Source organism: Podarcis liolepis (assembly GCF_965112155.1).
Source record: "Podarcis liolepis genome assembly, chromosome: 1".
NCBI lineage: Eukaryota > Metazoa > Chordata > Lepidosauria > Squamata > Lacertidae > Podarcis > Podarcis liolepis.
In genome coordinates this window covers 79,674,347-79,696,522 of record NC_139554.1, presented here as the reverse complement: position 1 = coordinate 79,696,522, position 22,176 = coordinate 79,674,347, and the positions used below count along the sequence as shown (strand labels likewise).

The 22,176-nt window shown below is 45.7% G+C and overlaps 1 protein-coding gene and 1 long non-coding RNA gene across 7 annotated transcripts; one reads left to right on the top strand and one right to left on the bottom strand.

The window, feature by feature from the left end:
* Window positions 1-2,161: 2,161 nt before the first annotated feature.
* Window positions 2,162-20,759, top strand: BEST1 (bestrophin 1). 5 transcript variants are annotated; one of them, XM_083506680.1, is made up of 10 exons: window positions 2,162-2,419; window positions 7,252-7,470; window positions 8,529-8,623; window positions 9,560-9,793; window positions 11,218-11,372; window positions 12,657-12,734; window positions 15,381-15,533; window positions 16,528-16,608; window positions 17,396-17,547; window positions 19,125-20,759. In XM_083506680.1, exons 1-10 carry the CDS (start codon window positions 2,208-2,210, stop codon window positions 20,332-20,334), a joined length of 2,589 nt encoding a protein of 862 aa, XP_083362806.1. In that variant the 5' UTR covers window positions 2,162-2,207; the 3' UTR covers window positions 20,335-20,759. The 5 variants fall into 5 exon arrangements, with proteins under 5 accessions (XP_083362806.1, XP_083362808.1, XP_083362809.1 ...); XM_083506682.1 differs by having other exon boundaries at window positions 2,168-2,419; window positions 7,308-7,470; XM_083506683.1 differs by having other exon boundaries at window positions 2,308-2,419; window positions 7,311-7,470.
* LOC310708685 lies at window positions 3,980-7,446 on the bottom strand. Of its 2 annotated transcripts, XR_014527155.1 has the most exons (3): window positions 7,340-7,446; window positions 5,661-5,884; window positions 3,980-5,305 (listed from the first exon to the last, which is right to left on the bottom strand). It is a non-coding gene; the product is annotated as an uncharacterized lncRNA (long non-coding RNA). The 2 variants fall into 2 exon arrangements; XR_014527154.1 differs by having other exon boundaries at window positions 3,980-5,884.
* Window positions 20,760-22,176: the final 1,417 nt, after the last annotated feature.

The following is a 22,176-nucleotide window of genomic DNA, read 5'->3' as shown; positions in this document are numbered from 1 at the left end:
TCCAGAGGAGCTGTTCAGCACACCATCAGGTCCAGCTGTCCTGGTTTCAGTTATTAATGGCAGGAGGTTGTGGACACACAGCTTGAAGGGACTTGTCCTCTCAACTCTTGCCCATCTTGGCTTATTCAGTCTAGCTGAGAGGGAATCACTAGGTGGGTCCAAGGAATCACCAGTGCCTTGTTGTAGGGGAGGGGGTGCCACCTGCCTTGAAGGAGGCAGTTGTGGTGTACCACCTCCTCAAGGGGCCCTCCCTGACCCCATAAATGTCAACCTGGTGTCCTGCTCCCATCAGCTCCCATCAGCCCCAGCCAGCTCAAAATATCTGGATGGCACCAAGTGGCAAGAGGTTGACATAGGGTTTGAGGATGAAATGATGGACAGGAACTTCTGCCTAACTTGGATTGCCCAGCAGAAGGCAGTTGCAAAGTTTACTCAGTTGCCCCCTGAAGGAAATGGGGCAAAAGTATTTTGACTCCCTGAGGTTAAGCTCCTGAGGTGAAGACAAAAAAATTAAACTGCCTCAGAGAGTTTGAGGCAGTGATACCCAAGAAGGAGAAGTTGGGAACGGGCCCTTCCTGGCCACATTGACTGGATGTGAAAGAAGGGTATGTTTGAAGGCAGGGACAAGAATCCTCCCTCAGATAAAGCACCTGCCAACTATAGTTTAAAGAATTAAGTGTGACTGACCAAGAGAGGCACTTTGTGGGCAACACAAGCAGATGACCGAGCTCTTTGGTTAGTCCCACTGGCAATATTTAAAAACCTACTGAGGAGCAGGGGGAGCTGACCCCAGTGAAAAACCAAGATTTGGGTGCTTAGTTCAGCAGGCTCAACAAGTTTTGGGAGGAAGGGATGAAGGTTGCTGACAAGGTCATTATAGCTTTTATATGCTGCACTTTTAACTAGATAGAAACCCCGCCTTCTGCTCCCTCCCCCTGTCCTACTAGATGAAATGGAATCAAACCATTAGGAAATAGGGTAGTTATCCTCATCATCAGAGCAAGAGTGAGTTTATGCAGGTCTTCCCCAACCTGGTGCCCTCCAGATGTTGTTGGACCCCAGCTCACAGGAGCCCCATCCAGTGTGACCAATGATGATGGGAGATGTAGTTTGACAACATATGGAGGGCACCAGGTTGAGCAAGGCTGATTTTATGTGGATGAATTGGTGGAAGGAGAATGGCTGCAAAGCAAGGACAAGATTTGAGGGTTGGAATATAAGAAATTGTCATGAGTCTTGTGGAGACATCTTGGAGAGGGCAGTCAGATGACAAGGAATGGGAGGAAATTGTGGAACTGGAGGAGTCTAACCAAGGGGAAGATCCTAGTGGGTTGGCGACCTCCAGATTCCAGGAGAAGTCTGATCCCAGAGACACATGGATCTAGGGGAAGGGCTGAGCGGTTAAGTCATGAGAATGGCTCACTTCCGCATGCAACATCACTGCCAGTTGAGAAGATTCAGGTGTCTCCCCATCAGCGCAGATCCATCCTCTCCTAAGGAAGCACTTGGGCATAAATCTGACAGCAAGACTCCACCTCCATCTCCAAGGACATGGAGTAGCAGCCGCAAGAACAAACCAGTATGAATTCCCCCTGCCCCTCAGGTCAGTTGGTAGGTCTAAGTTGATGGTGGCAACCATATACAAGAAGAGCCATTGCAGATCAAGTCCCACAAGAGAGAGTGTCCATATCTCCACCTATGCTTCCTAAGTGGAGAAGCCCGCATGTTCAATTTCAAGCCACCAAATACTGAGCCATCAAGCGAGGAAACAACCCATGGAGTGATGAGCCTTGAATGTGTGAACTGGGCCCAAGTTCAGGTGCCTGGAGGCCAGAGAGCATCCCAGCTCACAGGAAGCCATCGTTTGGAGCCCCAGAAGAAGGCCTGTGGGTGGGTTGTGCTCAGCGCGGCATGACAAAACCCTTATAAACTGTGTGGAAAATTCCAGCCCCACTTAATCCCCGGGGCTTCTGAAAAACGGTGACATTCAGAAAAGATCCAAACAGGAAAGAATTAACAGGAGAAATGCCTTTCTTCTTGCGGCTGCCACGGCTGTGCCAGGAGTGAGTGCAAGCAGGAGCGGGCGGGCGGCAGCTGAGGGGCCACCCCCCGCTCCCCCCCCCCCGGCCTGCCTCTCTCTAAACACGCAGAGCTTACTTGGAAGATTAGGAGAGAACACAGCAAAAGACAACAGAGTTCCTTTTGTAATGGGGGTGGGATTAAGGAATCAAGTGACCGGTTGCAACTCCCAAGTGGGTTTCAGGCTTCTTAGAGCACCGTGTCACTGTCAGGTTCAATCACCCACAAGCCACAGAGGTGGGAAGAGGTGGAGTGTGGCGTGTGCCGACAAAGAACCTCGCCAGGACACATGCGAGGCCAAACGTCTCCAGTCCCAGCTGCAGGGCCGGAGCCTGCTTTGGTAAGTAGCTCCCCGAGGGCTGCTGTGGTGCTGTCCTAGAATGGGACAGATTTTCTTTTTGCTTAGGGATACATGTGTTTCCACTTTTTTATAACAAGGCATCTTTATTTAGTTTAATTGGGGCAGAGGGAGGTTCCGTACATTTAGCCATCACGAGAATACTGCGTATACAGATGCAAAGGAGGAACCACCAGGGTTCTTGTATCTTTCACAGGAGAGGAGGGTGGTGCAGCAGGCGCAGCCTCTCTTGTCCCTGAAGGTCAAGCAACTCTTGCCACAATTTCCTCTTGCATAAACTAGGTCTTGATCTCCTTTGCGGTTGGCCATGGGGTCTAAGGATGCACTTTAACATGCAAAAAAATGGCATTCTCACGTTGGGCATTCCAATGTTCACGTTTAAAATGACTTAATTCTTGAAAGCTGTTCCCCTTCCCCCCCGAAAAAAAGCACATTGGCAAACTCTTTTTTCTCAATGCACAAAATCCAGTGATCTACTGTTCTATGAGATCCGCAGAGTATTTGCATTATAAAGGCTCCCCGGTGTGGGTGGGTGGGTGGGTGTCACAGCTTTTTATTTTAGAACAATTCAGCTGAAATAACAACTACCATACTCACAAGCCCCATTCCATGCAGAGGAATCTGTGAACTGTAAAATAGTAGGAAATGCCACCATCAGCTGTGTTTTCCAAGCCTGTGCATGTTTGCTCTGCTGTAGGTCCCACTGTCTTCAATGGGACTTAACTCTCCCAAGTAGGTTTACATAGGATGTTAGCCTCAGCCAGTCTAACAGTAAGGACAAAAGCTCTTTAAAGTGTGTTACAAAGTAGTTCCTCCATGTGACTTTGGATATGGATCCTTCCTTATTTTAATAGTGTACGCCTGTCTGCACATATAGAGTTTATAGGACTGTTTAGTGTCTGTCACTCTACCAGCTCCTGAGCCAAGGGAGCCTTAACCGGTGAGTACCAGGGAAAAGTTTGACTGGGGAGAACAATGAAGATACCTCTAACCGTAGGATATCAGAAGATGTATTCACTTATTCTCAGATTGAGAATAAGGAGGTATTTGTGCCCTTTTTCTCCATAGGTATTCCAGGTGCAGTACAAGGATATATCGAATCATAGTATTGTAAGGGACCTAAAACACCATTTTTTCCAACCCCACTGCTAAGGCAGAAAACCTGGTGCTATAGCATCTCTGAAAAGCAGCCATCCAGGCTCTTTTTTAATATCTCTAGCGATGAAGAGCCCACCCAACACCTAATTCAAAGCACCCTGGCATCATATAATATAGAATATGCTCTTTCGCTCCACCGAATCCACAAGAGGAAGCATTACAACTTTCTTCTCTTCTTCTTTGGTGATCAGTGCATTCTCTCCTCTGCTTCTAGAAATTTGATTTGGCATGGTTAACCTTCCAGTTTCCTTCCACAGTAAGCAATATAGCAGGGCAGGGGGGTATTCTAGACTAGGAGGGAAAGGGAAAGGCACAAGACTTTCTATATACTGCTGAAGAATTCACGGGCATTATTTACACAGGCAAGGCTTGGAGTTTTCCATCTTTGGTAAAAATGCACTCCGCATTTGAATTGCATGAGAAAAATTCTACCTGGGTGCGGTGGAGGAGCAAAGGAAGTTGCCATAACAAAACACACACAATCAAGGAATATCTTCAAGTGTGTGTGTGTGTGGTCATTTCCTTTATGTTTTCCACATTTGTGGATTTGTTGTGTTGTGAGTTTTGGAGGGTGAGGTGGGGGTGGGGGTAAGCTGTATGCCTAAATCCCTTCTAATTCCAGGATCCAATGAAGATTCAATTGTTGGAATAGCCAGGCAAGTTTCTTGGTAATGGCACCTAAGTATGGGTCCTTAGGGTAACGAAGGAAGTGGCTCTGTGCCAGAGAGGAAAGGGATGGGGCCCCCACCCCCACCTGGCTGTTAGTGTGAAGGACAAAGGCCAGAGTTGTCTGAGAGCTAGAGGCTAGAAGCAGGCTGGACAGCTGCCTGGACACAGCCATGCTTGATTTCTGCTGGAATCTAATGTGGTTATGGGAGAATGCAGATGACTGTAGATTAGAAAATGAAATTAGCATTGGTGAACATTATTTGACTGGCATGTTTACCACCCATCTAGGAAAGAGGTGAAGGGGGCATTGTTTATGTGGTTATTCTAATATACACAATTTTAAAAGGTCTTCAGCAGCGTTGCTGACAATTTTTAAAACAAAAGTATCTAGCTGTAAAATTACCAAATAGCAGCTGCAGACTAGACTGGGGGTTTATCCACACTCACTTTTTGTTGAGTGTGGGAGTTTTTTTGGGGGGGGCTGAGCTTTCCCTACGAGAACCCGCTCTTTAAGACTCAGTTGGAGCAAACATCAATTTGGGTTTCCCACAGATTGCTGTTTGCTCCAACTGAACTATAAAGAGTGGGTTTACACAGAGAAACTCCGGAGCAATGGGGGAAAAAGGCATTTGGACATGGAGTTTTAAGGCACAGACCGTGCCTGGAAAGCATTGAGGAAAGGTAAGTGTGAATAAGCCCTGGCATTTTCTTGCTACCAATGCAGTCAGGTGCATAATCATCTGGGGGGGGGGGTTGAGAGTGAGAAAGAGGCACAGTGAGATGGACAATTCAGCAAACAATATGCTTATTTGGGGGCTGAGCTATTCTTACAGATAGACTGGCTACCATACAACATTTCTGTGTTATGTATTTGGCATTACATATTGGAATAATCTTCAAGCTGCCTCTGGCAAACACGTGGCTAGGAACACAATAATATAAACACTGGGACCTTGTGAAAGGTTCATCCATCACATTGAGCAACTCCAGGCGATGACATGACTGAGCCAGGAAATCCACATCATCAAGATACTGTTAAACCTACATGGTCAGGGGGGGAAATATTCCATAGAAAACATTTCGTTGTGTTTCTGCCTGCTTGGACAAACTCGTCTAGAGGATAAGTTTGTGCATTTCTGTGGAACATGCATAGAACTTGCAGAAAGCCTCTCCCACCTTTTACTATACCTTATTTCTGCACCATACTATACAATCACCCCTCCTGCTCACCCCTATCCAAACACAACAGTCCAAACCAAATGTTGTTATTGATGGTTTGTGGGGAAGGCCCTTCTGAGAAGCAACATACTTCGGTGCTCTCTTTAATGTGTAAACTATCTCCTGGGCAGCAGTCCAAACCCGAGTTGTTAGTACTACTGAATAAACTTTTTCTTACATCTCGCCTTTTCTTTTCCCATACTCCAACTCTCGGTTCCTTTAGATGTCCCCCAGTTGCCTTCTCCTTATTTTCCAGTGTTGCTTCTTTATTCCTGCTCACTTCTTGCCTCAGGAGGAAAAGTTTTCTCTTTGAAGGACTATCAGAGAGGAAAGTCTTCTGTTTCAAGGCATCCTTTATTCAACGAACCATCCAATCCAAGTCCGATGTAAAGACAAATAATCCTAAGAAGAGAGAGCAGGGGTCTTGAAGTTGTCCACCTTAGCACCTGGGCAGCAGACAGAACAGGCACAGAGGACATCTGGCCCCAGCCTTCTCCATCATGGGAAGATGCATTCTGTTTCTTTCCAAATTGCACAATGGACCTTCCTGCTTCTCTCCTCTCCCCTGCAGCCCCCTGTGCACCCTCAATATCTGCGCATGATGGTTGGGGGAGCCTCGGGACACTACTTAAAGTGTTTGGCTGTGGTTGCCTTAAAATGCCTTGTATATGTGTATCCGATATAATCTGACATCCTTACTTTCTGGAACAAATCGTGTTTGTGACACCAAGGACTGAGATCCCATCAAACATACTTTTTCCAACATGGAAAATATGTCCATGCAAGAAAAAAGCATGCAACAAAAGCAGCTCATCATGTACGATGATGGACATTTATTCTGCTGACCTGTATATCCGATCATCAATATATGGTTAGATAGATAGAAACTTTATTTGCATTAGCCACTAGCCATAGCAATCTATATATGGTTTTCACAGTATATTTCCATCAGCATTTGTTGTCAATTTGAGATTGATTCATTGGGGCTATTATTCTAATAATTATCATCGATTTACTAATAGGTTTCTACACAATTGTCTCAAGACCGTGTACATTAAAAACAGTTAAAAATACAAAAAAAGCCAATACATTCCAAACAAAACCAAAACCAAACAGACGGGCCCATTTATCCGGCTGGGAAAGCCTGTCGGAACAAAAATGTCTTCATTTGTTTCCAAAAAGTGGGTGTCTGTCATATCTCGATATGAAAGCTATTACAGTGGTACCTCGGGCTACATATGCTTCAAGTTACATACGCTTCAGGTTACAGACTCCGCTAACCCAGAAATATTACCTTGGGTTAAGAACTTTGCTTCAGGATGAGAACAGAAATTGGGCAGGGGCGGCCGAGGCCGCATTAGCTAAAGTGGTCTTCAGGTTAAGAACAGTTTCAGGTTAAGAACAGACCTCCAGAACGAATTACCGTAAGTACATAACCAGAGGTACCACTGTATTGCCACTCAAAAAGCTCTGCTCCGGGTTACTGCAAGGCTACCTTCCCCCTCTCTCACACAAACACAATGAAATTGCATACAATTTTGCCTAGTGCTTGCTTGCTTCAGTGGGTGTGGGTGTGTAAAAAATGAGGTGCCAGTATTCCTCTCAATAAAAGTGCTGTGGGTGTCAGCACAAAATGGCTGCCACGGGTAGCAAAAAAAACAGGTGATGGTTCCCTGCCCTGGTAAGAACCTTCACCCACAAAAAAGCACTGCTTTTATCCAGGTTATCCAATTCTCCAACCTGCCAAAGCTGGTTTTGTCTTTCTACAGGACCCGCTCTCCCGCAAAGGGCCTCAACCCCCATCATGTTGCTGTTTGTTTCTTAGCAGGCCTTGTGATGACAGTGACATACACATACCGTGTAGCTGATGCACGCCTGGGCACCTTCTCACAGCTCCTGCTCCGATGGAAAGGGAGCATCTACAAACTCCTCTATTGCGAGTTCTTAATCTTCATCTCTTTCTACTTCGGCATCAGCCTCATCTACAGGTGAGCACCGGCATTTCTTTTAAGCCCGGTTGGTTTCTTTAGGGTCTTTCTGCATGCATCATGCAAGCACGTTTTAGATTTGGCATAAGACTTCTGCGGGGGAACAATTGGTAGAGGACGGCTCAATACTTCATTCACTTGTAGCCGATCAGTCTTCCTTTTGAGAGACAGGGAAGGAGGAGCCTGTACTTCAAGGTCTGCCTCCTCCTCCTCCTCCTTTTAATCTGCATTCCATCCAGGAATAACTCCAGAGGGTAAGAAAGGGGATAGTGGGTGTCCCATCAAAAATGCTTCCCGCTACGCTTTCTGCTCCCACTTAAGACAGAAAAACAACACAGCTTAATATGAACCACAGCAAACTAATTGGGGGAAAAAACACCACAGTAGATTTTGGCCTTCGTTTTGAGCTCATTCTTTGGAAAGGCAGTGGGTGCTTTTAAGGAAAGAATGTTTCCCTCCTCCTCTCCCCAAACTCCAAAACCAACAAACAGGAGTCTGTTGAGCTGTAGGAAGGAGGCAGCTCTCCAGAGAGGAGGCCTGAGGCCGGGCACAGTTGCCCGACTCAACCAAGGAGGCAGCACCCTCAGAAGTCAGCGGGGCGGGTGTTTTTCCATGTGATCCGCAGGGGGGCAGATACATAGCACCTAAATTTTTATTTATAAAATCTGAATACTTAAAAAAAAAACAGACCCAACGGTGGGGGGATTGTGTTCAATCTTGTTCCAGAGCTGTGCAATGAGGAAACACGGAACCACAAAGAAAAAATTATTCTAAAGATTATATTTCCCCTAGATTTGAGTGTTTTGAATGCTCAGAGAAACATGAGGTTCTTATATAAGCAAAGCATTACATTGCAACATTGAGGGACAGCATCTTACTGCACACAACAAATGAAAACAAAAGTGAATTTGTTGTACGGTATTGTCCAAATAGCAACAAGAGTCCATGATTCTGCAGGAAGCTCTTTTTCTTCCTTTTTGCTTTTCTCAGTACCCATTACTGAGAAATCCCCTTTGTAGTTTTGAAACTGGAAATATTCCCCTGTGTTTCCATTACAGGCTGGTTCTGAATGAGAGCCAAAGGCTGATGTTTGAGAAGTTGGCTATGTACTGCAATAGCTATGCCGAACTGATCCCGGTGTCCTTTGTACTAGGTAAGGCATGTAAAAATGGGGAAAGAATGGTGTGAAACCCTTACATTATTTATTTGCTTATTTGTAACATGTATAGCCAGGGCCAGCAAAAACATTTTGGTGCTTGAGGCAGAAAATCCAAAATGGCGCCCCACCCACCCCTAATCGCTCTCTATCTGTACCTAGAATGATCAGTAGCAAAGCACTTGAGCTGAGAATCACAGACTCTGTTGTTTCTCAATTATAACAATAGGGAAACATTTTTCTCCCTCTCTTATAACATCCTTTTGAAGCTGAATGTTGGAAAATTTGGAACACACAAAATAAAGTACTTCTTCACAAAGGAGGACATAATTAGGCTATGACAGCTGTTCCTGCCTGGCATGAAATCTGAAGGCTGCTGGAGAATTTCTCACACCCCTTAAGAAACACCAGACAGAAGTTCGCATAAATATGTCTTCTCTGAGAGGCAAGATGGCTCTCTGCCAAGAGTACCATTCTTACTGACAGTTTCATGTCAGGCTTTGACAAAGCATTCTCCCTACTCTGGGCTCATAAGACTATGAGGAACAGTGTGGTAGTGCCCATTCTGACAGGGTATTGCTAAACGAGAGAAGAGCGGGGCTGAGGGATCTTTCTCACAGGATCAACTGCATATACTGCAGACAAAGATCTCTCAAGCTCAGGCACTACAGCCAGGGTGCTGAGCATATAATGAGGCCACCCAGAGTCAAGCAAACATAATTTGGATTCCAAAGATTTTCAGCTTTCTTCAGTTTTGTGAGACAAAAAATGGAACATGCACAAGTGATGTCTTGTGAAAGCTCAAAATGGAAAAGGTTTGTGGCTCAGAGCTTGTGTGTGTGTCCCAATTTTGCTCAAATTGGATCTGTTCCTGCAGCCCTTTCCTTTTGGTTCCTATCATCCTCACTAACCATCTCTTTGTTTTCACTCTAGGCTTTTATGTCACCTTAGTGGTGTCTCGATGGTGGGGACAGTACGAGAGCATCCCATGGCCTGACCGCATTATGAACCTGGTCTCAAGTAGCGTGGATGGGAAGGACGAGTACGGCCGCCTCCTTCGGCGCACGCTCATGCGCTACATCAATCTGCTGGGTGTGCTGATCTTGCGCTCGGTCAGCACTGCTGTCTTCAAGCGATTTCCCAGCATCGAACATATTGTGACAGCAGGTACTGCCCATCGCAGTGATGACCAACTAAGACAAAATGTGCTTAAAGTGATTCCCATCCTCCGGGCCACAAATGAAGACATCCAGGGGGACCCTTTTTGAGATGCCAAGAGTTGGTTAGAGGAGGGAGGGAGGCAATCTTGCTTGTTAATTACATTTATAGCCTGCTTTTTTTTTCCTCCAAGGAAACTAATAGGCAGCGTACAGGGTTATCTCTGTTGCTTTTTATTCCTACAACAGTCATGTGAGGTAGGTTGGATTGAGAGATAGTGACTGGCCCATGATGACTCAAGTGAGCTTTAGGACAGAGCATTGATTTGAACTTGGGTCTCCCCTTTTCTAGCCTGAGATTTAATCTCCCACGCTACACTGGCCCTCAGTCTTTGATGCCTTCAGCCTATCAAATCTAAGGGTTCAGAACAACTGGGCAAGTTATAATTGTTATGGGACCCACTCTGAAGCTACCGTTAAGCTCTTCCCACATCTCCAGGTGGTTAGCAGTTCTAGGGGTACAGTACATATCCAAGTTTGTTTCCTTTGGAAGGTGGTCATTGGAAGCTTTTGGTGTTTTGTACGGTATTGGCCCAAATATATGCCACATTTCCCCCCCAAATTCTGACCATGAAAAGTTAAACTGCAGCTTAAATTTGTGACCTTACAAAAATTGGGTTTTACGATATCGCTGCTGAAACAGACATACGGTAAAATGGAACAGGTGTGAGTGCCTGTGGAATTTTAAGGGAGTGACATATTCGAGTACAATATTGTCTTTTTTTCTTTTTCCCCTTGAATTTTAAAGGTGCGGCTTATATTCGGGTACGGCTTATATTTGGGCCCATATGGTAATATCTGTGTTTATTTACAAATATATATTTGAATTTGTGCTGTCTATTGTGTTATTAGGGATGCGGGTGGCGCTGTGGGTTAAACCACAGAGCCTAGGGCTTGCTGATCAGAAGGTTGGCGGTTCGAATCCCCGTGACGGGGTGAGCTCCCATTGCTCGGTCCGTGCTCCTGTCAACCTAGCAGTTCAAAAACATGTCAAAGTGCAAGCAGATAAATAGGTACTGCTCTGGCGGGAAGGTAAACGGCGTTTCCGTGCACTGCTCTGGTTCACCAGAAGCGGCTTAGTCATGCTGGCTACATGACCTGGAAGCTGTACGCCGGCTCCCTTGGCCAATAAAGTGAAATGAGCGCCGCAACCCCAGAGTTGGCCACGACTGGACCTAATGGTCAGGGGTCCCTTTACCTTTACCTTATTGTGTTATTAATTTTTGCTGATTAGTTTTAAGGCGCTTCAATATTTTGAGGTCCCAAAAATTGTTTTTGAGATCAACAGGTTTATTTCCTCTCCAAAATACAACCTGCGTGATGGGATTTGTGTAAACTGTCCTCCTTCTCTCCTCCATCTTCTTGTCTGCATAGGCCTGATGACTCCAGAAGAACACAAGAAGTTTGACAGTTTAAACTCGCCCCATAACAAGTTCTGGATCCCCTGCGTGTGGTTCTCGAACCTGGCAGTGAAGGCACGTAATGATGGAAGGATCCGTGACAGCGTGCTCCTGCAAGGCATCTTGAATGTGAGTTCATGATATGCAAGTGGGTGTCAGCCAACCATGCTGTAGTTTCCTGAACAGAGAACATCAGGTCTCTCTCCAGGAAGGAGCAGAGGCAGAATACAGTGGTACCTCGGGTTAAGTACTTAATTCGTTCCGGAGGTCCGTACTTAACCTGAAACTGTTCTTAACCTGAAGCACCACTTTAGCTAATGGGGTCTCCTGCTGCTGCTGCGCCGCCAGAGCACGATTTTTGTTCTCATCCTGAAGCAAAGGTCTTAACCTGAAGCACTATTTCTGGGTTAGCGGAGTCTGTAACCTGAAGCGTATGTAACCTGAAGTGTATGTAACCCGAGGTACCACTGTAATTGCTGCAGGCCATCAAGGATGATAGGCAGCTTAAGACCAGACAGGACAGTGGTATGCGGGGAGCTGCGGACCCAAAACCTTCTGTGTCCCTACTGACAAAATAACAAAACAATATTGCAATTGGCAGTGCTCACTTTGGGCTCAGAGAAGGCAAGTCAATGGAAAAGATCAAGCAGGGTCATGTGAGTCTGTGCTGTGCTTCAAGGACCACAAGGAGGAACCCCTCGCAAAGGGCGGACACAAGGAGGAACCCCTCGCAAAGGGCGGAAGGATGAGAAAAGGAGGGAGAACTGCTTCACTGGGTGCTTCCACACAGCAGCCGATTGTGACTCAGTGCTGCTCATGAGCACAAGTTTTTCACAGTGTCCACACAATTTCATCCTCATTAAAACACCATCCCAGCCTCCCCATTTAATCTGGATTTACCAGTTCTGGATTTATTTATTTTTAACTTAATGGGTTTTCCATAGAAACAATAAATCCTGATTAAATGGGAAAATACAGTGGGATGGCAATTTGATGAGGACATTGTGAGAGAGACACTCTTAATATTTTTGCATTCTCCCAAGTTTCCTCTTATGTCTACAAAAACAGGACTTTTCGTGTTGCGGCATCTGCCCTCTGGAATGTGCTCCCCGTAATCATCAGACAGGTGCATATAGTACTAGCATTTAAGCATCTCCTTAAAACGCATTTGTTCATCCAGGCTTTCCATGAGAGGCAATCCAGTTAAGCTGAGTTATTAATCTGATTCATTGATGCATTATTTGTAATTTGATTTTATTTATCATTTTATGTTGTTCACCGCCTCAATATGTTTTAAATGTTTGGCAGTATACAAATATTTGCAAAGAAACAAATAATAAAGGAAAAATGGGGAGGGGACCTCTCTGGTGGATCATCTGTACTTTTATCAGTACTTGTCCTTCCCTCCAACAGGAAATGAACACTTTGCGCAGTCAGTGTGGGAGACTCTATGGGTATGATTGGATCAGCATTCCATTGGTCTACACACAGGTGAGAACTGGTATATATTCTCCAGACAAAATTAAATGAGTCTTGGTCCCACTTAAAATCAAGCTAGCTCACTTAACACTCATTTATTTCAATGGGATTTAAAATAATCAAACTTGCTATCAAAATGCAAAACAAGCTGGAGCAAGTCCTGTACAAGGAAGCGTAACAACATTTGGGGCTTTTTAGTTTAGAAAAAAAGGGGTGAGTTGAGGAGAGGGCAGTGGTGGAGCTTCATGCTCCGGCATGGGGGCGGGGTGGAGAGCAGGTGGGGGCAGGGCTGGTGTGCGTCCCCAGGGTGTGGCGCGCCACCCGCAGGGGTGTGGCACATGTCCTGGAGGTGTGGCACTCTGCCTGCGGGGGCATGGCAGCCGTGATGGCACCCCACCGGGATCGCACTGCCAGGGGTGGTGCGCTCCCCCCATACTCCTCTTCCTCCGCCAGTGGAAGAGGGGACATGAATAGAGTGCCCCCCCCCACTTTTTTCTCCTAATATTAGAATATCTGGGGTTATGCAAAAAAGCTAGATGATTGGAGTTTCAGAGCAGACAAAAGGATGTATTTCTTCACACAGTGCACTATGGAATTTGTTCCCACCAGATGTGATAAAGGCCACCGACGTAAAGTGGGATATGAAAAATTCATGTAGGATAAGGCTGTCTGTGGCTGCTGCTGGTCATGGTGGCTGTTGCTACTTCCAGGAGCAGAGACAGCATGCTTCAGAATACCAGTCACTTGGCAATGGCTGCAGTAGAAGGCTGTTTCCACATGCCCTGCTTGTGAGCATAGGCATCTGGTTCACCACTGTGGGAAATGAAGTGCTGGGCTAGATCAGCCTTTGGTCTGACCCAACCGGGCTCTTCTGGAAATGCAGTGCTGGGCTAGATCAGCCTTTGGTCTATTATTAGCCTCAGAATACATCCAAAGTCCTCATGTACAAATAAGTACCTGCCCTTAAACCCCTTCCACTTGAATCTCCAAGTGGGAGGGGAGGTTATTGGTTTGTGGTTGTTTCCTTTGCTCTCATTTTTATTGTGTGTTTTGTGTTTTTATCTTGTATTCTTTATGTTGTGAACCGCCCTAGAATCTACAGATGAGGGCTGGTATACAAATTTAAGAAATAAATAAAATTGTTAGCTTTCCCCACCACAACCACAGATATGCATACTGCATTCATGATCTTCTGTAGCCTTCACACCCATTCCTTGCATCACCTTCTCATGTAACCTTTGTTATGAATCCCATACACACAACTCTAGTGTGCCAGACGTTGTATGCTCAAGTCACAACGTCTTATGCGGTTGCAGTCAAACACATAGCACATAATAACTCCCCATACAATGACAGGGAATTTTCATGGCTAATGAGTTTGGGTCCTTATTTTCTCTGAGTACATGCTCTTTTTCTCCTTGAGCATATCAAAACTTGCCCTACTAGCTCACTCCCATCCACTGAATCATGTTTTTGCCTGAGCCCTACAAACACAGCTTCACAGCTCTTGGCATGCTGTTCCTGCCCTCTGTGCAAAAGGAAGGCTGTTATCTACATTAGACACCAGGCATGTTAACTGCTCACCACCGCCCAAACTGCAGCCTCAGGGTAGACGTTATGGTGCCAGCTTCCTCGCATGTCTTATGCAACCCTGTTGCTTAAATAGTGCACTCTGCCAGACTCTGTTGTGCCGAGAAAAAGGATTTCAGGTTAATGGGAGGTATATATCGAACCCTGCAAGCCAGGATGAAAGGCAGATCAAGGCAGATCAAGGCTGTACATGCACAGTCTGTTTCCATGAATTAGTTGTTTTCTGCATAGCCATAGGGACTTAAATAATGACAGGTGGCATTCTGAGCCAGATTTTGGATTGCAAATGATGTAGAAATGATATGGGACATTAACCATGGTGCCTTTAGCGGTCCCGTATATTGGAAAGATCAAATAGTGAATTGTAAAACTCAAAAAAGCTAAAGAATTAGTAGAGAATTTAGAGCCAGAGTAGTTCTTTTGAGGCAAAAGGGATGAGGAAGTGAGACAATAACTGAGTTCTTCAAAATCTTTGGGGCTTTCCAGACAAAGGTCCTTTTTCATGGAAATATAACCATGCTTTCACCTAGGGCTTTTCTAATACTAGCCACATTTTAAAAATCCCCATAGATCTTCCCAGTGTGGAAGCAAATGGGCCTGAACTTGCTGCAAGAAGATAACATGGTTTGTTGTTTTTTTGTATTGAAACTGTACGAGGGATTCACTCAAGTACTGGAAGATGTGTCTGAAGTTTCTGGAAGATAGAAAAAAAGGAATGAAAAGAACCAATGGAAGGGGTTTAGAACAGTGGTGCTTACCCATGTGGTAGGCAGGTGGGTGAGGGGCAGGTGATGTGTCTTGCAGCAGTCTCATAGGCAGACTTCAGACCCCATGGGTACATGTGGCATCAGTGAAACCACAGCAAAAGAGACAGAACACAGTTGTATTTCTTGAGGGCGAGAAGCTTGCTTTCTTGGGTTAATGACTTTAGTCTGGGTCATAATGATACTACCCCTGCAGAAGCACTTCCTTTTGTGAACCATAGCTCAGTAATGGCTGTGCAACCCCCTACCCCAACAAGCCACGGCGTCTTAAAAGGCCCTAACACACACTGTCTCTTTCTCCAAGGTGGTCACAGTGGCGGTTTACAGCTTTTTCCTGGCTTGTTTAATTGGTCGACAGTTTCTGGACCCGGCAAAGGCATATCCTGGCCATGAGATGGATCTCTTTGTGCCCATCTTCACCTTCCTGCAGTTTTTCTTCTATGCTGGCTGGCTAAAGGTCAGTTCAAAGGAGAGGGCGTGGATTCCCCCAGAAACTTCTGCCCATCAGGATAGAACTTCCGAAGTTCTTTTTTGGGTAGCCAAAACACACCCTGAAGCCACTTTAGACAGAGGTAAATCCAGGATTTATAGAGTGGCCCCAAGTCTACGTGATGGCGGCAGACCTAGATCTTCAAACATAGGTCTGCCCATCCATGGGTAACTGGAAGATGGTGGGTGATTTAAAGGACCAACGGAGCATGCAAGTGCGAGGTGCTGTGCCTTCTGTTCCAGCCACCACTCTTACCTCTGCAGGCCATCCCATCAAGAGGTTTTCTTTCTAGTGAGCTAGCTTAAAAAATATATTATTAAGCTGCTGGAGCTGGCAAGGTCTTCTTCAAATGCAAATTGTATTGGTATGGCAGTGCATAACAAGCAAATACATCAACATCTCACTTTCTTTTTGTCTTTTTTTTTTTACAAAGTGCCAGATCCTTTTGGTCTGTTAACCTTGCCTTTTAATCCTGCTGACTGGACAAGATAAAATTGTCTTAAATATAATAGTGAAGCCCATTTTTAAAAGCAATCTGGACCATCCTTAGTTCCACAACTAAGGAGCTATTTTCATTTAATTTAAAAGCATTTCTAAACCGCATAATATGTAACCATCTCTAACCAGTATGTAAGAGTACAAAACAAAAGCAATGAAACATTATCGTAAAGCTGAAAACGCAACATAAAAACCAGTAAAACAGCATTATGAAAACATAAACAGGATTTCAGCAAAAACAGACCAACCTTCTGAGTCAAGGAAAGCCTAGGCTAACAGGTATGGGTGGTATTCAACTAAGTTTTACTTGACTTAGTCATGTCCATTAACTTCCGTGGGTGTACTCTGAGTAAAGCTTCGTTAACTACCAACCTATGTCTTCACAAGACATCCGAAACAACTGATGGATGAAATTTCATGTCCAGTGCTGATCAGCAATGCTTTCATTGCACACATTTCACAGGTAGCTGAACAGCTCATTAATCCATTTGGGGAGGATGATGACGACTTTGAAACCAACTGGCTCATTGATAGGAATCTCCAGGTGAGTTTGAGGCCTGGCTATTACAGAACTCAGAGAAGGCCTTTTTTATGCTTCCCACAGGGCAGCTCTTTCCTCTTTGAGGCTCAACATTCCTTCTCAGCGATTCATTAGATACCCAGCATTCAATAAGATGAAATCATGGCTCTGAGAAAAAGCTTCATATAGCCTTAGCAGGTCTCTGAGCCAAGCATGACTTTCTTGGTGTGTGGCTTTGTTACCACAAGGCCTAGTGTGCTTCTAACTTAACGTATGACATTTCAAGATGTTTCTGTATCAAAATTTGGAAGGAGGCTTCCCATACTCTCCCCTCCTTGAGCTTTCACTCTTTGATCATTTGCCTGCTACTCATGATCTCATGCTGCTTCCTGTACATCAAAGGCACCTCATAATCAACCTCTCCTCCTAGGCAGGCTTGCACAACTTGTGGTCCACCAAGCTGAGCATAGCCCCACTCAGCCATGAGCTGAGCCTACTACAGACGCCATAAACCTCCAGCTTTTTTTTTTTTGGTCTGCCTGGGACTCGCCCACTCAAAAAAGGAGAGGGTTATCAAGACTCCAGCAAGCCACAATAACATAGTTATCTTAGTGAGCTGCTCTATTATCATAAGCTCTCCAGCACTCTCAACTGAACACAGTCATTGCCTCAGCCATTCTTAAATTGCAACCGCCCCCAAATTATTAGAAATGGATGTTTTCTCAGAAATGGAAGAATAAGAGCAAACGCATTCACAGTGCCATTGAGTTTTGACCCCATTGTGCCTGACATGTATGTCTTGTCTACGTAGGTCTCCCTTATGGCAGTGGATGAAATGCACCAGGACCTGCCCACCCTGCAGAAGGACCCATATTGGAATGAACCAGACCCACAGCCACCCTACACAGCAGCAACTGCGGATTATAAGCGGACATCTTTCCTGGGCTCGACCTTTGACATCAGGCAAGTGAAGCTACCTAAAGCAACCCTTTCCCGACACAGGAGATGAAGTAGGCGTTTGCCTATGGAAGCTCATGACATTATACACATGTTTGTCATTATAGTTCCACAAGAGTTTTGAGAATTACTAGCAGAAAACCGAAGGAGGAGATAAAATAACATGTTGCAGTGGGGAGTGCTCCTGTTCAGGGTTCCAGCCAGCCAGCCAGCCATGCCCTCTTCCTGCACACAAAGTAATAAACAAGAAGAGGACAGTGTTCAACAGAACATATTAAAAAAACCCTTAAAACATTTTGTACTTCCGCAAGCCTGCTCTTGTGCATGGATGATGCCATTTGGGCTATGTAAGGAGAATGAGTTTGCAGTTAGCATATAATTTGACATTCCTCCAATGCTCACACCACTCTTTTTACATCAGCATCTACCAGAACGTGTCATTTGGCTGTTTTGAGGTGCTGTGGAGCTTGTTTTTGCTGTTGTTATGGCTCCCAGCAGAACCTCAGTCACCCAAACCACAAATAGCCAAATTCTTTGTGATATGTTGCCAAGACTCACCTCTTTAGCTCTGCCACACCTCACCTTGTGGCCTGCAGGTAATCAAGTGAATACCACTGGCCAAAGTAATCAAGGTGCAGACTGCCAAATAAGCTGTTTATGAACATCTTCCTCCTCTGAGGTGTTTGAATAAATAGGACTGTGCTATATGTCATGTCTGAGCAACTTGTCTCATAGGTCAGCTTATCCTGGTGCAGGATTTTCATATTTTTGTTTTGTAAGTACACATAGAGCCGGCCCTATCATTGGGCAGAGTGAGGCAGCCACCCCAGGCAGCTGGTTTTAGATATCATAAGAAGGCAGCAAATTGTTAGTGATTTAATATTGATTTTTTTTTACTGCCAAGGAGTGGGGAGAGCTGCTTGTGGATTTTTTATTTTTTTTTTGCCTCAGGTGCCAAACTAACTTGATCAGCCTTGGATATTGTACCCCTTGATGAGGAGGAATTTTGCAGCAAAATGTCTTGGGCCAAACCTGGAAGTAACAAACAACCATGAGTAGACATGCTAGTACAAACACAGAAGTATTCCTACTGGGCACAAGAATCATTGACTGGCATGGTCAAGCACCTACCAAGTCCCATACGTCAATAGTTGAGAGCCCCCTGGTCCCACCCCTTCTCCTCTTCCTTGCTGTTGCTGCCCACTTGCTCACCTCTCTCTCTCTCTCTCTTTCTCTCTCTCTCTTTGGCCCACAAAGGGGGTGAGCAAGTGAGGAGCCATGTTAGTGAGGAGCAGCAATCTGTGCCACATTTGCTTGCTCATTGGTTCTTCTCTGCCTGGTGAACACTGAACAGGTGACAGCAATAGTCAGGGGAAGCAGCAGCAACAGGGGCTGGAAGTAGGACCCCTGACGTAAGTTGGAGAGAGGTTTTAAAGGGGCACTGAGGATATTTTCTCTCCAAAGGCTCTCCAGAACATGGAGATGCCCCTGTTCAGAGTGCACCCAACATAGGAGTTTAGAGCCACCCTACATGTTCTAATCTCTCCAGTCACTGTGTGCAACTGCCTGTTTCCCTTCTCCAGCATGCAGAAAGAAGAGATGGAATTCCAACCCCTGGAACAGATTAAAGAGAACGAGGAAGCAAACCACTCCACCCCATTGCTGGGCCACATCAGCCGCTTCCTGAACGTCCAGTCCCCCACTTTCCCCAGGTCGTCCAGAATGAACCTGATGCGCCGGAGGAATGACAGTGTGCCTTCTTCCCCTTATTACGCCTACCCAGATGTGGGCAAACCCGGCAGCCCAACCAGTATCAACCAGCAAAGGGGAGACTGCTCCCCGGCAAGCTTCAGCTCCCAGGACCAATGGGACAAGGCGGCCAGCAAGCTGAGAGAAATTGACGCTTTCATGTCCACTCCGTTCTACGAGAGGCCTGGCTTCTACAGCGCCCCACAGACGCCCATCAGCTCCATCCCCATGATCTTCCCATCCAGACGTCAAGGCCGCAAGAAGCCGCCTGCTCTCTCCAGCATCGCCGCCTGCTCTGCTTCTTTGAGGGACAACTCCACCAACCAATCTCCTGGCAGAGTCAGTGACATGGACAGAAGTGAGAACTCTCTTGGATCAGGAACTAGAGAAACTTTTGTTTGGCCAACGGAGAAAGGCCAGGCTTCAGACTCCTTGGCAGTGACCATTGAAGAGGTGGCAAAAAACTTGACCAATGGATCAAAGGAGATTGCCCCCTTGGGAAGCCCAGGAGGGCCTCTGTCCTCAGCGAGCTCGGCAAGTCCCAAGTTTCCTTTCTTTGCGGAGTCCCCAGATCCTGAGATGCAGGCAAACGTCAAGGGTCTGAAAGGCCACCGGCAGCCCTGGTTCACGCCAGACCGCTCAGCAACTCCAAACCCAGACTACCCCACCTACCTCCACTCCTACGGTATCAAGACCCCTAGCAGCAATGGCCCTCCCACCTGCTTTCCCTTCACACCCTTGACATCCCCAGTGCTTGAGAGATCCCGTCTGGGCAAAGCAAACGCTGCTGTTGGCTCTGCCTCGGAGGCTTCTCCTGGAGGCATGGAGCAGGATTCGCCAACAGCACCAGGGGCTGCCAGAGATGCAGGAAGTGGAGTCACCAACACTTATCATACCAAGGATCAGAGAAAGGCAGCCAGCTCTTCTCCCAATGACTCAGGCATCTCCCTAGCAGAAGGAGACTTTGTCGGGCTAATGGAAGTGATCATGGAAACCAGCGAGAGCACAGCTGATGAAGGGAAGGAGGCAGAGATAACTAAATGAAATGAGCTCACAGATGCGTTTCAACTAGGATGGCATGATTTTTTAAAAATGAAGCTTCATGGGTGTGCAGCCTCTTAAGAGACACTGGAATCACATACAATGAGCTACAGAACAGCTAAGAAGGCAAAAACATTGGGTTGAACAGATCACACCATAGATAATGCATAGGCTTTTGCTTACATGCTGGTTAAGAGTCATTCAGGGCACTTGAGCACCACACGATTATGAAACCAGTTCTCATTCCAGCAAGCCGAGGAGAGTGTGGGAGTCCCAGAAATATCCCAGTTGCTCCCAAAGCACAATCCCATCCTTGAGCGGAGGATCAGCAAGCATCAGACAGCAGTACTAATTGGTCAGTCCCACCATTGCAAGGAAGAGGCCCTCCCAATGTTCTGAGACAATATAGACTGATACAATCTTTTTGAGAATGAGAGTGAAGTTTGCTTCCACTTCTAACACTGCAGGAAAAAAAGGTGTCAGGTCTCAAAAAATTGGGGAGCGCACACACAACAGCACTTATGGATAGAAAGATTAAGGCTGTGGTTAAAAACTACTTGCTTGATAACCATTAAGAGTTTTTTGCTGGCTGCCTAAGTCAACTGTAGGACAGATAATGAAGAAGCAGTTTCGCTGAGTGGCCATAGCTTGATTACACTATATACCGGGCACTGTCTTTTGCGCTATATCCCTTTACTAAACACACATTAGCAATAGACAGCATCACAGCTTTTATTTGCCTACAATCTATTTCTAAAAAGCAGGTGACAAGTCAACTGAAGAAAAAGTTTCAGTTCCTTGTAGCTTTAAATAGCACGAACAGAAAGCACAGCTAGACAATGCCCCTGTTAAATTACAGAGAGTTGGATGTTTTGATCTGGCTATGTTTTAACACAGGATCTTGAGCCATTTACAGGCCCAACAAACGGCTCCTGTCAGGATATAGCAATTGCTGTAGCAACATTCACGGGGGCAGGAAGAGAATCACTTACAATTTTGGGCGCCAGCATTTGCAGAATCTCATGCTCACTAAACTGGAAACCTTGAAAAACACCTCCACTTCTCAGGGTATCAAATGAGAACCACCTCCACTTTTTATTTTCTGCTACTGCTCTGCTGTTGTGGCCTAGCGCACCACAAAACACAGGAAACCCATTTGGGGCCATTACTGAAAGTTCCAAGGAAGAAATCCCTTCATTGGATCTAATCCATTGGTTTTGGCATCCGTCTGTCTCGGTAGACAGTAGGAGAGTGCGCCTTCGAGGGTGAAGTCAAACGGTTGGAGTTGCATCACCTGCTGTGGTTGCAGAGACTGATAATGGAAGGGACATGTTTTGTTGCAGCTGGGGCAGATGAAGGCATCCGGTTTAGTTACTTACAGGTGCACCATGGGGTTTCTTTCTGCACTTCTCCCAGCAGTCATTCATCCTCTCGTAGACACACAATCTAATCCACAGATAGGGAAACTGTGGTTTTCCAGATTAAGAGTCTCACGCTGTACCGACTGCTCGTATGAGTCACAGCCAAGATGGCCAGTGGTCAGACATGACTTCAGCCCAACATCTGGAGGGCCCCAGGTTCCTCATCCCTGATTTAATCTGTTCTCTGAGGAAGATTAACCTTTTTTCCAGTTTACAGGAGGGATTAAGATGGGTCAGAAACATACCAACTGTAAAAGCAGTTATTAGTAAAGCAACAGACTTCAAAGAGTGTAATTTCTTTCCATTAAGGGTGGAGAGGCTTCAGGCATGCTTTAGGTATAAGCAAGGCTGCCTATATTCCACACAAGAAAGATTTCAACATAACCTGACATCCGCTATCATTAAAGGAAAGAGGAAAAAACCA

What these genes read in the sequence shown, in the direction of transcription:
- BEST1 (XM_083506680.1), top strand. Translation starts at nt 2,208, where the DNA reads ATGGGGGTGGGATTAAGGAATCAAGTGACCGGTTGCAACTCCCAAGTG. An exon ending in CAGGGCCGGAGCCTGCTTTG is followed by an intron (nt 2,420 to 7,251) that starts GTAAGTAGCTCC and finishes GTCTTTCTACAG; the next exon opens with GACCCGCTCTCCCGCAAAGG. An exon ending in TCTATGCTGGCTGGCTAAAG is followed by an intron (nt 15,534 to 16,527) that starts GTCAGTTCAAAG and finishes CACATTTCACAG; the next exon opens with GTAGCTGAACAGCTCATTAA.